This window comes from Triturus cristatus, chromosome 10 (genome assembly GCF_964204655.1).
Source record: "Triturus cristatus chromosome 10, aTriCri1.1, whole genome shotgun sequence".
Lineage (NCBI taxonomy): Eukaryota > Metazoa > Chordata > Amphibia > Caudata > Salamandridae > Triturus > Triturus cristatus.
Window position 1 is genome coordinate 141,223,814 of NC_140593.1, and position 19,001 is coordinate 141,242,814.

Sequence of the window (19,001 nt, forward strand, 5' to 3'; positions counted from 1 at the left end):
AAAAGGTTTATGGGAAGACCACCCGAGGCTGACAGGTCGATATATATACACACACACACATGCACGCACGCACTATTGAAAGCAACATGATCCTAATGCGCTGATCGTTGAATCACAGCTATTTTACATAAAAACAGATTTTTGGATACCATAAGAAGACAAATCTAATTTATTCATTGCTGTGATGCAAACGCAGTGAAATGCAAAAGCAAAACTTGTTTTCCAATGCTCTAATTCAGAGCATTGGGAAGGGGCCACTTCCAATGACTATCCCACTGCTCCAGGTCTTCAGTGACCCAAGACAAGTGGGACAATGGCAGAGGGTGATCTGAGATCTTCCTGTATTCCCTCAGGTCTCCTGGGTCTTCGCGGACCCAAATGGAACAGTGGAAGGTGTGTGCTTTCCTCTTGCTACCTACTGTCTTCCCTGCCTCCTGTATGGCGCTGACGTCTTTCAGGAGACTGCAGATGTCTGCATGTTCCGCCATGACACTTTGTGATGGCGCCCGCATGGAAAGTGGAAGACTGCCACTTTGTGGGTGTATGGTGACTGAATACCAAAGGATAGTGGATAGTGATTGTCACGTAATAATGCACATCAAAATTCAAAGAATAGAGGGTCAAGGAGTAACTGATGTACCTGTATTGAAATTAAGCCCAATGCAATCAGTTATTTCGCTGGATCTCTAACCTAATGTTCTAATAAGTGTTCCTTTATTTTTCTTCAAGGACTTGAAAAGCAAGTTTTCTGATCTTACAATAAAAGAAAAATCACTGAACTGTCAGAAGGAGGAAATCATGAAGGCTGTGTGAGTGTTTTTTTGTTTTTCGCACTGTCAAGCAGAATTGTTTATTATTGTGTCTTCATTTTTTATTGGGTATCAAAACACAGTAGTGCAAGAAATGCACAATATGGTAGAAGATGGAAACTACAACATAGTCGATACATCAATGGGGGGGCCTGGGGAAGAGATGGGAGGGGTCGAGAAGAGGTAGGGTGGAAAGGAAAGGGGGAGTGCAACAATGAGGAAAGACATATCATCAGCATAAACAGTGCGGTATATCGAACAACATGATGTGGAGCGCTGGACCCAGTCCAATGGGCGTCAGATAGGGTGTAGCGATCATTCCCTCGACCAGTAGCAAAAGTAGTGCCGCGGGTCGTGGACACCCAGAACGAGTGGAGAAGGGGTTGCGAGTCTGAAAGAATCTCTGTGCGACGGAGGAAGCGTGAGGGCTAGTGGGGTTGTGAGGGGAATGTGGGGAGTCCATCATTCAGGCCCGGGTGGGAGGGGCATCATGAGTCTTGCGCATCAGCAGTATGCATAGAGGGAAGAGGCAGGGTGCGCTGTGGTTGGAGGGGTGGTTCTATGACAGTATGGGGGGAATGTCAGGTGCCGTTGGAGGAACGCAGTGTCCCTGTGGAGGAAATCGATGCATGGGGTTGTGAATGTGTGGGGGTGACTGCCTGTACTGAATAGGGAGGGCGTGCGCCTGCCTATGTGTCCGTTGGAGGTTAGGAGGCGGGAGAGGGGGTGGTGGGGAGAAAAGGGAAAGAACATCAGAATTGTTTATTATTATCATTGTGATAGCCTGTCCATTTTCGACAAAGTAGAGGATGACTTATATAATGACCAAGAAAATCTATTGAGGAAGAAACCCAAATCACAGGGTGTGTGGGTGTCATCCTTCATACCTCAACTGCATTGCTCATTCTCCCTGGATGATTCTAGGAGTATGGCCTTGCAGCAAAACAGCCTGCATAGTTTCTCCTCTCTTCATCTTTTGGATCTACCCCAGGGTCTAACAAGCATGTCAACAAGATAGTTTTTGCAGACAGACGCCAAACTGAAGTCAGGGAAAGATGGATGTGTTGAGAAATATCCTGAATTATCACACCTGCCAACTTCTACATTTTTTTTTAAGTGTGGGAAAGTGGGGATGAGTTGGAGGAAGCAGGGTTTTGGTCTTGCATGGCCTGAGAGGCTCTTCTCGCCTTCTGTCCTCCTTCAAAAATTAAAAAAAAAAAAAAAGCTGCCTAGTTGCCGCTAATGTCCTGGGGAGATTTAAATGCCCAGAATGGACACCAGCTGTGCAGATCCTCCAAACCTGAGCCTGAAGTCTACTTTACAAAGGGGGTTACAGCTCACCTTCTGACCATGTGAAGAGAGCCAATATCTTTTGACTCACGGTGGCACCATGTGTGTTGGCAGGTTTATGTTATGCAGATATAGATTCTGGTGTGCAGTGGACATCTACAAGTAGCAGCCTAAAATCATTGCCAGTAACTAGATTGCAGCTTGGACAATATGCTGACAGAGGTCAAGTCTGCAAAGTCAATACAAACCATCACCGCAGGTCAGGCTGGGGCAGAGTTAGTGAAGTTCATGGTACAGTATTTAAGATCTTATGCTGAAACAAGGCTGGTAAATGGCCGAGGATCATCATTAGAGCACAGCTCTAAAAAGCCCCGGCTGCCTTCCAGCATAAGTCTGGATCCAATTCAAGATTCTCTGCACCATGATACGATTTGGCGTACAGGAAATAGTTGTCCGAGATACCACCCACACATCGCTCTTACATCCATTAATGCCACACTCCTTGTCATTCTCCAATCTAAGAAGGTCAAGTTGAGAAGAGGTGAAGAGTTATAGTCCCAGCTTATAACAACTGGAACAAATTTATTCTCTCTGTAGAGATCATGGAACCTGCATAAAAGGATGCCGTACACTCTCCTATTTCAACAATATCTTGCCGCTGAAACATTCAAAGACTGGCTGCCTCCACCCTCTACACAACTATTGACATTCTCTTGTTGTTAATCATGATCTTGCCTGGTTAGGTGCAGTCAATTGATTCCTTGCAGTGGCCCACATCAAAATATTTACATATACACCTAGAAACGTACAAATATGGACTCGGAAAACCAGAAATCAGACTGACAATTGTTACCTTGTGCAAGCACGGAAAGATCATTTTATTATTGTTTTCGAGCTTAGGGCATAGTAGCATTTTTTTGCAGATGTAACAATGACGTAGGGAGTTGTGGGCGCTTACTTTCCTGATCAACGCTGAGGAACATCATGAGCAAGCCGATGATTGACTCTGCTGCGAGTGTCCGCCAATGTCTATCCTTATAAGTGGTCATAGGATTGACATGTGAGCCATTTCAATTTTTCACCTGTTCCACCTTCACGGCATATAATCTCCCTTATTCCTGGATGCTCCTTCACCCTCCTTCTTCTTACTATAGTATTCCTGGTATCGCTCTCCTTGGTCTTTGACACTGTATCTTCTAGTTAATCGTAAAGAGTACTTAACCCCTTTCTGGTAAAGCTGCACTATAGAGACCCTATATAAATAAGGGATTGGGTCATCAGAAGCGGGACGGTCCCTATGCCAGTTGTGCTGGCACTCTTGGAAACTTTTTATGGCACAGCTATGGAAGAACCTACTGTTTGTACTTTCATACTTCCTGGGATGGGATTTCCTCCTCTTTATGTTGAGAAGGAGTGATGGATTGATCGAATTAAGTAATTTATTCCATACTGTTGGAAACAGCCCACTCCCACTCCGCAGGGTGGTGGTGGACTCCCCGAACACACTGTGGTAGCTTGGCTCGAGTGGTCAGGAAACAGGCACCGTGCTAAGCATACAATATACCCATACAATAACCATGCGTGCATCCGTTCCAAAAACGACTCTACACCGTAAAAATTATGAAAATATTCTTCTTTATCTTTTTCTCTTAGTTGCTGATTGGAAAAATAAATAGGTCAATCACAATATACAATTTTAAATAGTGCAGGTTAAATAAATATTATCTGAAGATTCAATAAATAGGGGTGATCATAAATACAAGGGACATAAATATCAGTGCAGGTAATACAGGCAATTAAATATTCTGAGGCAATAAATACTGTACCAATAAATATTGTACACCATCAAGTCCTGTGGACCTATAAATATAGTGAAGCAATAAATAGGTAAAAACTCAATAAATACAGTACCCCCAATAAATAATTAAAAGTATACAGCAACACTCATGTAATCAGTTGACATTTCAATTCCTAAGGGCTGATTTGGCCCCGGCACAGCTTGTAGGGTTGTGGAAGGCTTGAGGGGGGCTACTCCCTGGCTGAGACAAGGCTGAGGCCTAAACTGAGGTAGATCAAAGGGGTGGAATACCAGTGCCCTGGCTGTCTCTCTCCACACCACCTCTCTAGGTTAGTCCCAGTTCACCCCAGGCACAGTCAGGTTGGTTTCAGCACCTCCCTAGCCCCTTAGAGCAGTCTCTCAGGTCTCCACAGGGCCTTAGGCGCCCTCTACTCCACTTACTGCCCTTTTTCTGATGTTCCGACGCCGCTGGAGTCGTGTCGACGCCGTGAGGCGGTTCCGGTTCGGTCTCGGCGGCCTCGGCACAATGTCAGTTCTTTGACGACGCCGGTAGGCGGTTCCGGTCCGATGTCGGCGGCCTCGGTTCAATCTCGACCTCCGATTCGACGGCGTCGGGCAGTCTCTACTCGGTGTCGACTTCGGGCGGCTCCGGTCCGATGGCGCTCTCGGCTCCGATGACGTCGGCCGGCCTGGCCTCGATGTCGACTTCCGGCGACTCCGGGGTGCGATCCTCACCCCCGACCTCCGGTGCTCCTCCTCTCAGGTTCCGGGCGACTCCGGAGTGCGATCCTCACTCCCGACCTCCGGTTCACCTCTACCTCGGTCTCCGACGACTCCGGAGGGCGGACTTCACTCCTCCGATGACGCCGCTCGCTCGACCTCGGTTCACTTCCTCCTCGACCTCTGGAATTCCTCACGACCTCCGTCGGCGCCCTCTCACGACCTCAGGCGGCTCCGGGTACGACGTCTGCTTCTTCAGTCAGCGCCGCTTCTCCACCTCGGGCTCCAGGTCTTAGGCTACTCGACGCCGGACTCCAGGGAAACCAGTTTCCAGGTCAGGATCTTGCTGCTTTCTGCTTCTAAGGCCTGTTCCTGCTGTTCAGGTCCTTAGGATGAGTTTTTCTGTCTTCTTCCCACACAGGGCTATAGGCTGGGATCCATCAGTAGGGACAAGTATCAAGGGTGGGTTTATGGACCCCACTCCAGGCACAAGTTTCCACCCCTGCTGCTTCACTCCTTCCTCCTTCACTGTTGTGCTCCTCTCTCTTCACCAGTCAGGTGCCAACTGCCAGCTCCAACTGCCAACTGCCTCTCTTATCCTCCCAACATTCTAAACGGTCTCCAACTGTCACAGAGTTCTGGAGTCTCCTGGAATGTTCTGGAAGGTGCTGGTAGGTTCCAGTGGATGCTGGTGATGTCACAGGCGGCCACCATTTTGTGCTCCAGGCCCTCAGACAGAAGTTTCAGGGGTAGCTAAAATGGCTCCCTGAATCTGCAGCAACACGAAAAAGTCTGGTGGTTCCCAAAAAGGAAAAATTCAAACAGGGTTTGAGGCAAAAGTGGGACAAAATAAATAATGATGAGGAGGGACCACCCAAAGGGCTGACAGGTCTAACACGCGTCCCCCCCAGCTGAAAGTGGGGAGAGCTACCCAACCCCTTGGGAGTTCTCATCACTAAGGCGGAAATACCTTGAGAGACCGTCTGCATTGGCGTGGTCCACTCCAGGCCGATGTTCCACCTGAAAGTCCATCCCCTGTAGGGAAATAGACCACCTCAACAACTTGGAATTCTCCCCCTTCATTTGCATCAGCCAACGAAGGGGTCGGTGGTCGGTCTGAACTAGGAAGTGCGAGCCAAACAGGTATGGCCGCAACTTCTTCAGAGCCCATACCACTGCAAAGGCTTCACGCTCTATTGCACTCCACTTCTGTTCCCTGGGAAGTAGTCTCCTGGATAGGAAGACCACGGGTTGATCCAGACCCTCTTCGTTGAGTTGCGATAACACTGCCCCAATGCCATGTTCTGATGCATCTGTCTGGACAATGAACTTCTTGGAAAAGTCTGGGGCCCTTAAGACCGGGGCCTCGCACATGGCTTTCTTCAATTTCTCAAAGGCTTGCTGACAAGCCTCCGTCCAGACTACCCGTCGAGGTTGTTTCTTGGACGTGAGCTCCGTGAGAGGGGCTACGATGGTACCGTACCCCTTCACGAAGCGGCGATAGTATCCCGTGAGGCCCAAAAATGCTCGGACCTCAGTCTGTGTCTTGGGGGGTTCCCAGGCCATGATGGCCTCGATCTTCGCCTGGAGGGGTTGCACCGTTCCCCTACCCACCAAGTGTCCAAGGTACACTACCGACCCCTGCCCGATCTGGCACTTGCTGGCCTTGATCGTCAATCCAGCTTGTCTCAGGGCCTGGAGAACAGCTTGCAGGTGACGCAAGTGATCCTCCCAGCTGTTACTGAAGACGGCTATGTCATCCAGATAAGCAGCAGAGAAACTCTCCATTCCGGTGAGGATCTGGTTTACCAGGCGCTGAAACGTGGCAGGTGCGTTCTTGAGCCCAAAGGGCATCACACAGAACTGGTAGTGGCCATTGGGCGTGGAGAAGGCTGACCTTTCCCTTGCTCCATCAGTCAACGAGATCTGCCAGTACCCTGAAGTAAGGTCAAAGGTACTTAGATATTGGGCAGCTCCCAGCCGGTCAATCAATTCATCCGCCTTAGGGATCGGATGAGCATCAGTTTTTGTCACTGAATTCAGTCCCCGGTAGTCCACACAGAACCTCAGTTCTGGTTGGGCACCCGGTGGTGCAGCTTTCGGTACTAACACCACCGGACTAGACCAGGGGCTGCTAGAAGGTTCAATCACTCCTAGCTCCAGCATCTTAGTGACTTCACTATGAATGCTGGCCTTCACCTTGTCTGACATCCGGTAGATCTTGGACTTCACAGGTGGGCTGTCTCCTGTGTCCACGTCATGGACGCACAGGTGAGTCCTACCCGGGACAAGGGAGAACAACGAGGAGTACTGCCCCAGGACCTGGCGACAGTCCTCCTGCTGTTCAGGAGTTAGAGATGGGGAGAGAATCACTCCCTCCACCGACCCATCCTTCTCTTGAGACGCAAACAGATCAGGGAGAGGCTCGCTTTCCACGTCCTCTCCTCCGTCAGTCACCATCATCAAGATGACTTCGGGCCTCTCGTGGTGGGGTTTGAGGCGGTTGGCATGCAGCACCCGCAGGGGCTGACGAGGGGTCTTCAGGTCCACCAAGTAGGTAGCCTTACCCTTCTTCTCCAACACCTCAAAGGGTCCTGACCAGCGATCCTGGAGGGCACTAAGCTCTCCTGGTTCGATCACCCACACCTTCTGGCCAGGCTCCAACTCCACCGGGTGAGCGTTGTGGTCATACCACGCCTTCATCACTGCTTGGCTGGCTTCCAAGTTGTCAGAAGCTTGCTTCCACAACTTAGCCATTTGGCTCCGGAAGGCCAGCATGTAGCTCACCACATCCTGGGGAAGCTTTCTGGGAGTTCTTTCCCATCCGTCTCTCACCAGGTTGAGAGGTCCACGTACAGGGTGCCCATACAGAAGCTCGAAGGGGCTGAAGCCCACTCCCTTCTGTGGCACTTCCCTGTAGGAAAAAAGTAAACAGGGTAGGAGGACGTCCCATTTCCTCCGCAGGCTTTCAGGCAGACTTCTGATCATGCCCTTCAAGGTTTTGTTAAACCTCTCCACCAGACCATTTGTCTGGGGGTGGTAAGGAGTTGTGAACCGGTAGGTCACTCCACACTCCTTCCACATCGCCCGCATGTACGCTGACATGAAGTTGGTCCCCCTGTCGGACACAACTTCCTTGGGAAAACCCACTCGGGTAAAGATTCCCATCAGGGCCCTAGCCACAACAGGTGCTGTTATGGTCCTCAGAGGTATTGCCTCTGGGTACCGTGTGGCATGATCCACCAGGACCAGGATAAACCTGTGACCAGCTGTAGTCGGCGGATCTAATGGACCCACAATGTCGATGCCCACCCTTTCAAAGGGGGTGCTAACGACAGGAAGTGGTTCCAGGGGAGCTTTCAGCTTCACCCCTGTTTTCCCACTGGCTTGGCAAGACACACATGTCCGGCAGTAGGTATCGGACGACACTTTCATCTGAGGCCAATAAAAGTGTGGGACAAGACGGGCGAAGGTCTTGTCTTGCCCCAGGTGTCCTGCCAATGGTATCTCGTGAGCCAACTCCAGAAGGAAGGCTCGATAACGTTGAGGAACTACCAAGGCTCGTGACGATCCATGTAGGGGTGCCTTGGGTTCACTGTAGAGGAGGCCATCCTCCCAGTAAACACTGTAGTTCCCTTCAACGTTCCCTGCTGCCTGGGCTTCGGCCTGTCGCCTCAGCCCCTCAAGGGTAGGGCACTCCCTTTGGCCCTGGCAGAATTCCTCCCTGGACGGGCCTCCCTCCACGTGCCACTCGGCCGGGATGGGTAGGTCCTCCAGGTTGGTAACGTCCCCCACCGCAGACTCCTGGTCCACCACCTCCGGTGGCCTATCCGTCCTACGGGGTGGGGACGCCGAGGCAGGCTCCTCCTGTCCTCGGTTCTTCCCTTGTCTGGCAGCTGGCTGGGCCTTTGTTCCAGGCTCCAGCCGGAATGAACTCCCTCTTCGGGTAGTCGTGGACCTTGTGCTAACACAGGCCCAGTCAGGTGTACCCAGCATCTCGGTGTGAGTCCGGTATTCCACCTCTTTCCAAGCGTTGTGCTCCATGTCATTCCCCAGCAGACAATCGACTGGCACGGCAGGGCTTACGGCAACTCGAAGTGAACCTGCAACCCCCCCCCATTCAAAGGGAACCTCGGCCACGGGATAGTGGCCTGTTCTGCCGTCAGCCATCGCGGCTGGGTGGAGTACATCGGGAATTACCTGCTCTGGAGACACCAGTTGGCTACGCACCATAGTCATACTGGCTCCTGTGTCTCTCAGAGCCTCCCCTCTTTGGCCGTTGATGGTGACCCATTGCCCATACTTTGCGGTATTTGCGGGCACCTGGATCTTAGGAACCATCTCCCGTTCTCCCAGGGACACTAAAGTGACACCCGCCCACTCCCTTCCCTTAGTTAAGGGCATCTCCTCCCCGAGCACTGCACTAGCTACTCCGGGGGTCTTTCCTCCTGTGGGAGGGGGTGGTCGTTTCTGGCACTTCGGATCTCCTTTATAGTGTCCAACGCCACCGCACTCGTAGCAATGGACAACCCTTGGCTGCTGACTCTGGCCAGGATTAGGGTTTCTGGGCGGGTTAGCCTTAGAGGTGAATCCTGTTCCCTTCCCTTGGAAGTTATTTTGGGGGCCTTTGGAGAACTCCTTTTTCTTTTCCCCTCCCTCTTTCTTCTGGGGGGCGCCCTGTCCGGCCTTTTGAGTATCCCCTCCAGTCCCCCTTGTGGACACCCGGGTACTAGCCCAAATGTCCGCCTCCTCAGCAAGCTTCCGGGGACTGGTCAGCTTGCTATCCACCAGGTGTTGCCGCAGTTCAGGGAAACATTTCTCGAGCAGGTGTTCCTTCAGTACTAGGTCAAACAACTCCTCGTAGTTCCTCACTTCACTGCCCTGAATCCAACCTTCCATTGCCTTCTTCGCATAGTCCAGGAAGTCCACCCAATTCTGCGTGCCCAGCTTGTGACTACCCCTGAACTTCTGTCTGTACTTTTCAGGTGTTAGTCCAAACTTTCTGATGAGCGCCAGTTTCATGGTGGGGTAGTGGGTCTGCTCATCCTCCTCGAGGGCCAATAAAGCATCCCTACCAGCTGGAGGCATGTACTTATACAATCCCCCTCCCCAGTACTTCTCCGGAACCCCATGGGCCCTCAGTGAGACCTCATAGGCCGCTAGCCACTTGGCGATATCGTCGCCCACTCCATAGCTAGCCACTATGTCCTTTGGCAGGTAAGGTTTGGATTCCCTGGTGATCTCTTGGGTTTGGCTGCCACCATTAGGAACAGGTTGTGCCCCGATTCTCAAGATCTGAAGATCTATTTCTTTCAGTCGCAATTCGTGGGCCATCCTCTGCTCCTCCTTTTCCTTTTCCAGCCTTGCTAAGTCCCATGTGAGCTGTCTTTTCTCCCTCCGGTCCGTTAGCTCCACTTCAGACAAGCCACCGCTAGAGGCACTGCTGCCCTTCCTAGAAATGGTTCTGGGCCCTGCTGACAGGTTCCCCACCTCAGGTTGGTACATCTCAGCCCCCTCAGGGTCAGGCTCTCCATCCCTGTCTTCCTCCTCAGCCTTGCTTTCTCGGCGTGCCTCCCCCCAAGCCCTTAAGCTGGTTTGGAGTGCACCCTTCTTTGCTCCTGGGGGACAGTACACCCCCTCCCGCTGGCAAAACTCCCTGAGTTGGGCCACAGTGTAGGTTTCTAGATTTTCTAGTACAAACTCCATCTTGCCCACTCAGGTTAGAGGACAGGTTTTGTGCAGTAACAATGCAGGGGGGTACCTTTAATAATACCTCCTCCCACCACCAGAGTAAATTTGGAAAAAACAAAAACCCACAATTAGGAAGGCCGCTTTTGAGAAAACTCCCGGTGTAGGCCTATGGACTACCCACAGTTATTGTTGAGTATACGTAGGCACAGCTCAATCCCACCGCTGAACACCAATTTATGTTGGAAACAGCCCACTCCCACTCCGCAGGGTGGTGGTGGACTCCCCGAACACACTGTGGTAGCTTGGCTCGAGTGGTCAGGAAACAGGCACCGTGCTAAGCATACAATATACCCATACAATAACCATGCGTGCATCCGTTCCAAAAACGACTCTACACCGTAAAAATTATGAAAATATTCTTCTTTATCTTTTTCTCTTAGTTGCTGATTGGAAAAATAAATAGGTCAATCACAATATACAATTTTAAATAGTGCAGGTTAAATAAATATTATCTGAAGATTCAATAAATAGGGGTGATCATAAATACAAGGGACATAAATATCAGTGCAGGTAATACAGGCAATTAAATATTCTGAGGCAATAAATACTGTACCAATAAATATTGTACACCATCAAGTCCTGTGGACCTATAAATATAGTGAAGCAATAAATAGGTAAAAACTCAATAAATACAGTACCCCCAATAAATAATTAAAAGTATACAGCAACACTCATGTAATCAGTTGACATTTCAATTCCTAAGGGCTGATTTGGCCCCGGCACAGCTTGTAGGGTTGTGGAAGGCTTGAGGGGGGCTACTCCCTGGCTGAGACAAGGCTGAGGCCTAAACTGAGGTAGATCAAAGGGGTGGAATACCAGTGCCCTGGCTGTCTCTCTCCACACCACCTCTCTAGGTTAGTCCCAGTTCACCCCAGGCACAGTCAGGTTGGTTTCAGCACCTCCCTAGCCCCTTAGAGCAGTCTCTCAGGTCTCCACAGGGCCTTAGGCGCCCTCTACTCCACTTACTGCCCTTTTTCTGATGTTCCGACGCCGCTGGAGTCGTGTCGACGCCGTGAGGCGGTTCCGGTTCGGTCTCGGCGGCCTCGGCACAATGTCAGTTCTTTGACGACGCCGGTAGGCGGTTCCGGTCCGATGTCGGCGGCCTCGGTTCAATCTCGACCTCCGATTCGACGGCGTCGGGCAGTCTCTACTCGGTGTCGACTTCGGGCGGCTCCGGTCCGATGGCGCTCTCGGCTCCGATGACGTCGGCCGGCCTGGCCTCGATGTCGACTTCCGGCGACTCCGGGGTGCGATCCTCACCCCCGACCTCCGGTGCTCCTCCTCTCAGGTTCCGGGCGACTCCGGAGTGCGATCCTCACTCCCGACCTCCGGTTCACCTCTACCTCGGTCTCCGACGACTCCGGAGGGCGGACTTCACTCCTCCGATGACGCCGCTCGCTCGACCTCGGTTCACTTCCTCCTCGACCTCTGGAATTCCTCACGACCTCCGTCGGCGCCCTCTCACGACCTCAGGCGGCTCCGGGTACGACGTCTGCTTCTTCAGTCAGCGCCGCTTCTCCACCTCGGGCTCCAGGTCTTAGGCTACTCGACGCCGGACTCCAGGGAAACCAGTTTCCAGGTCAGGATCTTGCTGCTTTCTGCTTCTAAGGCCTGTTCCTGCTGTTCAGGTCCTTAGGATGAGTTTTTCTGTCTTCTTCCCACACAGGGCTATAGGCTGGGATCCATCAGTAGGGACAAGTATCAAGGGTGGGTTTATGGACCCCACTCCAGGCACAAGTTTCCACCCCTGCTGCTTCACTCCTTCCTCCTTCACTGTTGTGCTCCTCTCTCTTCACCAGTCAGGTGCCAACTGCCAGCTCCAACTGCCAACTGCCTCTCTTATCCTCCCAACATTCTAAACGGTCTCCAACTGTCACAGAGTTCTGGAGTCTCCTGGAATGTTCTGGAAGGTGCTGGTAGGTTCCAGTGGATGCTGGTGATGTCACAGGTGGCCACCATTTTGTGCTCCAGGCCCTCAGACAGAAGTTTCAGGGGTAGCTAAAATGGCTCCCTGAATCTGCAGCAACACGAAAAAGTCTGGTGGTTCCCAAAAAGGAAAAATTCAAACAGGGTTTGAGGCAAAAGTGGGACAAAATAAATAATGATGAGGAGGGACCACCCAAAGGGCTGACAGGTCTAACACATACCCAGCATTGATCTGCTGCAAATTGAATCTTTGCATATTTTTATTTATATTGTGAAACAACACATTTGGCCGTGTTCAACTGTAGAAAGTCCATGAAGCATGGGACGGGGCTTGTAAAACTGTCTCCCAGCATGATCTGTTTCCGCATTTCTTTCTGTCTATCTTCCCACTGAGCAATTTAATTCCTAGCCGGTGGACAAACTGCTGCTGGAAGCATTCCCAGACCCTGGTCTTCCCCGTGGGTCAGTTGGCCACCGTGGTTTTCTGGTGTTCCTATATCCTATACAAAGTGACATCAATGGATCAAGGAACCTGACTATGAGGATGGAAGCAGTTCTGCTGTTACTTCACAGGGTAATGTCCCTCATGGTGTATCCCCTGGTTTGTGGATCAGAGTGGATAGATGGAGAAATTGTGAATTCACATTGTTCGCACCCAACCAGTGGCGTAACATTAGCCCCCGCAGACCCTGCGGTGCGGGCCCGAGCTCCGGGGGCTCCCTCCGGCACTGTGCATGGGCCCCTGGCACGAGAGCTCCTGACTGGGTCCGGAGCGTGAGGGGTCCCCTCCATGTACTTTGCAAGGGGGGCAAACCTCAAGTTTTGTTATGCCACTGCACCCAATCACATCTCTCGTACCCGGGGTGGGGTGCCAGCAACAGTAATTTGCTGTCTCCAGCATTTTAGGTTTAACTTTGTTTTTATTGGCATTCAGCAAATAATAACATACAGTATCAGGAAACTCCCCAATATGTTCATAAGACGGCGCTACATTCATGACCTGTTCAGCCTGGACATGCGTTACTTGGGCGCTCCTAGAGCGCTCCCCTCTGGACCCATTGGTGAAACTGCAATGTCTCTAGTATTTCAAAGTCCTTCTCCAACTTGTAAACCATAATGCCATATAATAAGAAATGATAAAAAAAAAAAAAGAAGAGTGAAAGAAAGAAAGGCAACCCCCCCTCCAGCATTTTAGGGTTCAAAGCTGTTTACTTTATCTGGTGTTCCCTAGGTTCAAAATAACAGACACATGATTTAGACATACCCGTGCAACCTTTATGCTTCATTGCTGACTTTATTCACTGGCTCCAATAGGCAGCCATTAATCAGGGCATTGTGACAACCAGTGTCATCTTTGATCAATTTTGAAAACCCACTATGTGGATTTTCTTCAAGAATGCCATTTTATACGACAAATTTAGCTTGAAAAAACTCAGACATAAAAGCCATCGACTTCCGCCTGACGAGGCAAGATGAGTAACCACAGGCAGGCTCCATAAATCAGAGTCCATGGTCGCACTTGCAGGCCCCCTCCTCTGTGTACTGTAGGGAACATATAGGGAAACTGTGTGGAAAAAACCTATCTATGGAGGCTTTTCATATATTAGATATCATTGTAAATGGAGACATTTTAAGAACCATATATGTTAAAAAGACTCACCCCGTGACCCACAATCAGCTGGTTTATTAAGCATATATTACATCTGGACGGTTTTATTGCACAAAATGCAGTGGCATAATCGCTCATATTTCATAAGGAACTGCTGTAAAATATGGAAAATACTTAACAGTTCCCTGGGAAATACAGGTTTCTTAATGTTAATAACAGCCCACTTCTTCTAATCGAGAGTGATTGCTGGTTAGGCTTATTGCTAGCATGTTCCCATCAACTCTTTTTTGTTAAATACAGTGCTTAATTTGAGATAGTGGTTTCTGGTGCTCGGCACCGGCACTTAATTGTCAACACTGGTGCTTGTGACAGTCTGCCACAAGGTGGTGCTGTCTGGCTACTATAGAGATGAGCAGAACAACAGTCAATTATTAATTGAATATGCATTAAAAATTACTATTACCTGCCGTCCAAGCCGTTCTTATAACTTTGGGGGCATGGAACAGGCCGAATTGTCACACTTGTAGGAGAGTGATAATTAGTTACTATCATTAGCAGCATGACAGCTGCAATGGGTGTTGCAAGCTGCAGTGGCTTCCTGGCAAGAGCCCTGGCACTTATATTTTTTTTTACAAATTAAGCACTGGTTAGATAGAACACCCTAAGTGGCCAAGGGTATACCCAGACGTTGACCCCTTTTTCACGGTGCCACAGAATCCAAGTTAAACCTCATAAAAAAGGCCAAACTTGGTTTGGGGTTGTTTATGTTCCTTTGCGAAGAGGCCTTGCCTGGCAGTTACCATAAGGAGCAGGGTCCGTCTCTGTCTAAAGTGGCAGAGTGGGTGTAAAACGATGTGTTGACATGGTACCTAGAGTGATTGCCCCTGTTTTAGACTATTTGCAAGCATTCCTCCCATCACCTCTTGCGTGTTTGATGTAACGTGTTTCAATGTCCAGGTTTCCAGCATCCGAAAGAGAGTTCCAAGGGCAGCCACACATCTTCCTCTGCCGTCGGTGTATCTTTCTTTTTGCTTGCTATCGAGAAGACAAATACTGGCCTGGTGATGTGATTACTGACCCATCAAAGCACCCAGTCTCTGCCTTCTGCCCAACACTTCCTTGAGCAGCTGCAGCAGTTCTGTCCGTTGTCTGCTTGTTAATTTTAAAATTGTAAACCCAAGGTCTTCAAACTGTGGTGTGCGCCCCCCTGGGAGTCCATGGCTGCATTCTCAGGGGGGCACAAATGTCTCAATAGAGAGTTCTAAATCATGTAAATGAAGATGGCCTGGAAGTGCGCACTTGTTCTAGTTTAAAGGCTATCTTCATTTACATGTAGCCATAGGGCATTAAACAAGCATTTGCAATGCAATAGGTCTCGCATTGATGCGAGTTTGAGCTATTGACATTGTAAATAACAATGCCTTTTATTTAGGTTTTTAAAAAGAAAACAAAAATAAAAGGCATTATTATTTGCAAATGTCAATAGTTCAAACTCGCGTCAATGCGAGAACTATGGCATTGCAATTACTTGTTAACTTCTAGTCTTCAAGCCGGAAGTCAGGTGCCCTTGCCCGGGACGTGGGCGGGGCCTGCTCCGGCAAAAACAGAAACCGGCGTGCCGTGCTAACGCGGGGCTCCCATGTTGAAGGTAGAGCCCCGCGGTGGCGGCCGGAGTGAAGAGAAGCCCCGGGTCCCAGGAGGGGGTCCGGGTGAAGAATGCGGCGGCCGAGAATGACCACAGTAGCGCGGGGCTCCCAGGAGTGCAGGGAAGCCCCGCAACAGAAGTGCTGCAGCCGCGAGGAGGAGCCCTCCCCAGAAGAGCAGCCCGGTGAGTAAAGAAGGGCTGGGGGGGCTCCGTGTGGGCTATTGTTGCTCGGAATTGCAAAAATACACTTTACGCCAAAAATAGCTCACACGGAGCCTCCAACGGGGCTGGCATGTTATCGGAAGCGGGACAGGAGATGTGCACATCGCGTGAGTGCACGTGCGTGTTCACGTGTGCGTACACCGGCTCCAAAAGCCTTGCGCGTGCCCATCTCCTGTCCCACTTCCGAGGCAAGTCAGCAACAATAGATCTCGCTGGCGGACAGCAGCGCTGCGTTCGCAGGCGAGACCTAAAAAGGCATTGGAGCTGTGATTTTAAGTGCCAAGGGGCAGAGGTCAGTCAGTGTGGTGGCAGGGTCAATTGCCAGCATGCACAGGACAACATATTCAGTAGCTGGATTGAAGTATTTTTTTCAACTTCTCATTAACTGCATATAAAATAACGCAAAAGGCACGCAGGACGGATGGAACCTCAGTTGGTTAATGCAATTGCTGCAAATGTCTGTGTGTATGACCAGAGAGTCACAGAATAGAATCCTGCTTGGTGCAGTGGGGAATAGTGACTTTTGTTTTTGTAGTGCTACGAAGTCCCTGTCTTTGGCAGAAAGCGAATGTGTCCTTATTTTAAAATATTATTACACACAGCATCAGACAGACTGCAGCAAAATGATTCAGGCCCAGATTTACAAAGACTTTTTATCAGGTGTGTGTTACTTTTTTAACACACACCTGACGCAAAGTGTGTTGGTTTTAACAATCCAGTGCAAATCACGGTTTGCACTGTATTGTACCCAAATGTAAAGCAAGGCTGCGAAGCGCTACTGTAGGGACCAGATTTCCTAATGCTTTGCAACAGGTTTGATTTACTTTTGTAATGCAAACCCGATGCAAGGTCTTATTCTTGTATTTACTATCCAAAGCAAGTCAGGATTTGCAGTGGACAGTTTTCAGACTTTTAAAAAAAAAGTTTTTTTTAATGTCTCACCACCAGGGAAGACAGCAGGCCTGTTTTTGCACTGTGCGCTGCTTTATTTTGCACTGCCCCATACCTTGCACATCCGGCCATGGGTGTCCTTTAGGGGTTACTAGGGGTTGCTGCTGCAACACCTGGCATGCCCCTTGTGACCCCTGGCACTGCCTTTGCGACCCCTAGCATCAGCAGTGGCAAAATCCGTGCCAGGAACAGAATCTGCTCGTCCTTATGGACGTCGGTGGGGGCTTCACTCTCCTAGATTTTTGTAAATATTTTTATTGTACTAATGGTGAATAATATTACATTATTCACTATTAGTTTAGTAAAAACTTGAATACAAATAGCTGAAATATGACTTTACCTAGCAGCTGAGGTAAGTTAAAAAAAATACTTTTAAATGTATGTATGTTGGGTGCGTGCTTGCAGTTTTGAGTGTGTTTATGTAAGAGAGACTGCGTATATGTATGGCCTAATGGCTAGAGCTGTCCACCTTGAAGCTGGGGAACCGGGTTCGAGTCTTTGGCAGCGATGCTCAACATCCAGTGATTCTGGGCAAATCACCTCATCTCCCCGTGCCTAACAACAACAACAAAAAATCTGTAACGTAACTGGTGCTCATGCAAAGTGCTCTGATACCTTTGGGTTGAGTTGGTGCTATATAAAACTCCCATCCCAGGGGCGTAACACAGGCCCCCTCATCCCCCGCGGTACGGGGGGGCCCGAGCTGCAGGGGGCCCCCTCAGCCCTGTACTAAGGCCTTAAAGCTCCGCATTAAATTCGGAGTGGGGGCCCCTCCATGTACCTTGCAGGGGGGCCCCCTAAGCTTTCGTTACGCCACTGTCCCATCCAATTTTTTTTAGTGTATGTGGAGGCAGAGTGTGTGTGTATATGTGAATACGTGTGTATGTGCATGCACGTGTATGTGTGAGTGAAAGTGAAAGTGAAGGTCAAAGGGCATGTGAAGTCACTTCCGCTACCCATGGCATTTTGGTGAATTGACGTCCATGCATCCAGCACTGTGCAAAACTGGTTGGCCTTCACAAGCCATTGCTGCGTTGTGTAACTCTCCCTTGGCGCACCCATCCTGTAATTACTCTCAATGCCACTGCATCATAAATGCTAATCCCTTAGAAATAGAAAATTACAATATTGCGTTCACTTAACTCCAAGTAGACGAGGAACCCTGCCAATAGCAAGAAAACTCAACTAAACATTGAATTGAAAAATGATTTTTATGCCACCGTTGTGACAAGCTGTTTTATAGTTAGAGGAAAAGGCTCGGGTTTTGATTGATGTTTGGTATTTTAAGTAATTATAACTCTGGGCTCTCGTGCAGCTTTGAGAGGTAATGGTATATTTAGCTCTTTTTCACAGCTACAGCTAAATTACGGGTTACAGTTTTCTACATTGCATTTTTGATCACGTTCTGAATAAAAATGTTACTGCTTCAATTTCGGGTCAAGCACGTGGAATATTTTTGTCAGGCAGCCTGAGTGGTTGGAGACAGCGGTGTAGCGTGGGTTGCCAGCATCCGGGGCATGGCAAGTATTGCCCCCTCCCCCCCCCCCCCCAGCCCCTCCTCCTCAGCACGTGGACCGTTAGCACTTCCTGGCGCAAACCTTTAAAGGAAAGAATTAGTAGTACGAATTTTATTTATTTAAAAATGTTCTGCCCCCTAAGAATTTTGCACCCAGGGCAACTGCCCCTGTGGGCCCACCCACGCAACGCCACTGGTTGGAGATCCTTTATAGTTTTGATAGATTTCAGGGACTCCTCGAATAATTGGAAAAGTAGTTTTCCTCCATATTACCTGCATGTACGAAAATCTGCCTTACTGTAGCTTTATGTTATCAGTCTATTGAGCAAGGTGCAACCTACTACTAGAACTGGTTCAGGCATAAAGCGACACACTTTTGCACCACCTGAGAGGAGAGGTATGTGGGGGCTCACATTGCAGCGAGGGCTACAAAAACGTCTCAGTTGTGGGGAGCCGAGGTGCAGATTCACAAAATGGCCTTTTGCCAAATGCACCGATAATCCTTGCATGTTGCTGTATGCTAGTAGTCCTTGGGCACCAGGGGTGTAACAGGGGTGATGATGTAGCTTAATGACCAGAGCTGCCAACTTTGGAGCTGGGTAACCAGGTTTGATTCTCGGCATCGGCTCCACACCTTGGGCCTCATGTAGGTAGCCAAATACCGGTCGGTAACGGCCGATTTTCGGTAAATATGCCGTTACCGACCGGTATTCAGACAAGTGAGATGTAGGAGTCCAAAAACGACTTTTCGGTAAATATGAGGC

At 49.7% G+C, this 19,001-nt stretch overlaps 1 protein-coding gene across 3 annotated transcripts in view; it reads left to right on the top strand.

Moving 5' to 3' along the window:
* Window positions 1-19,001, top strand: part of NEK11 (NIMA related kinase 11) — an 835,513-nt gene that overhangs the window by 425,216 nt on the left and 391,296 nt on the right. For all 3 annotated transcript variants that reach the window (XM_085630659.1, XM_085630661.1, XM_085630660.1), the window contains exon 9: window positions 730-809. In XM_085630659.1, coding sequence (XP_085486785.1) covers window positions 730-809 — 80 coding nt within the window. The remainder of the gene's footprint in view (window positions 1-729; window positions 810-19,001) is intronic.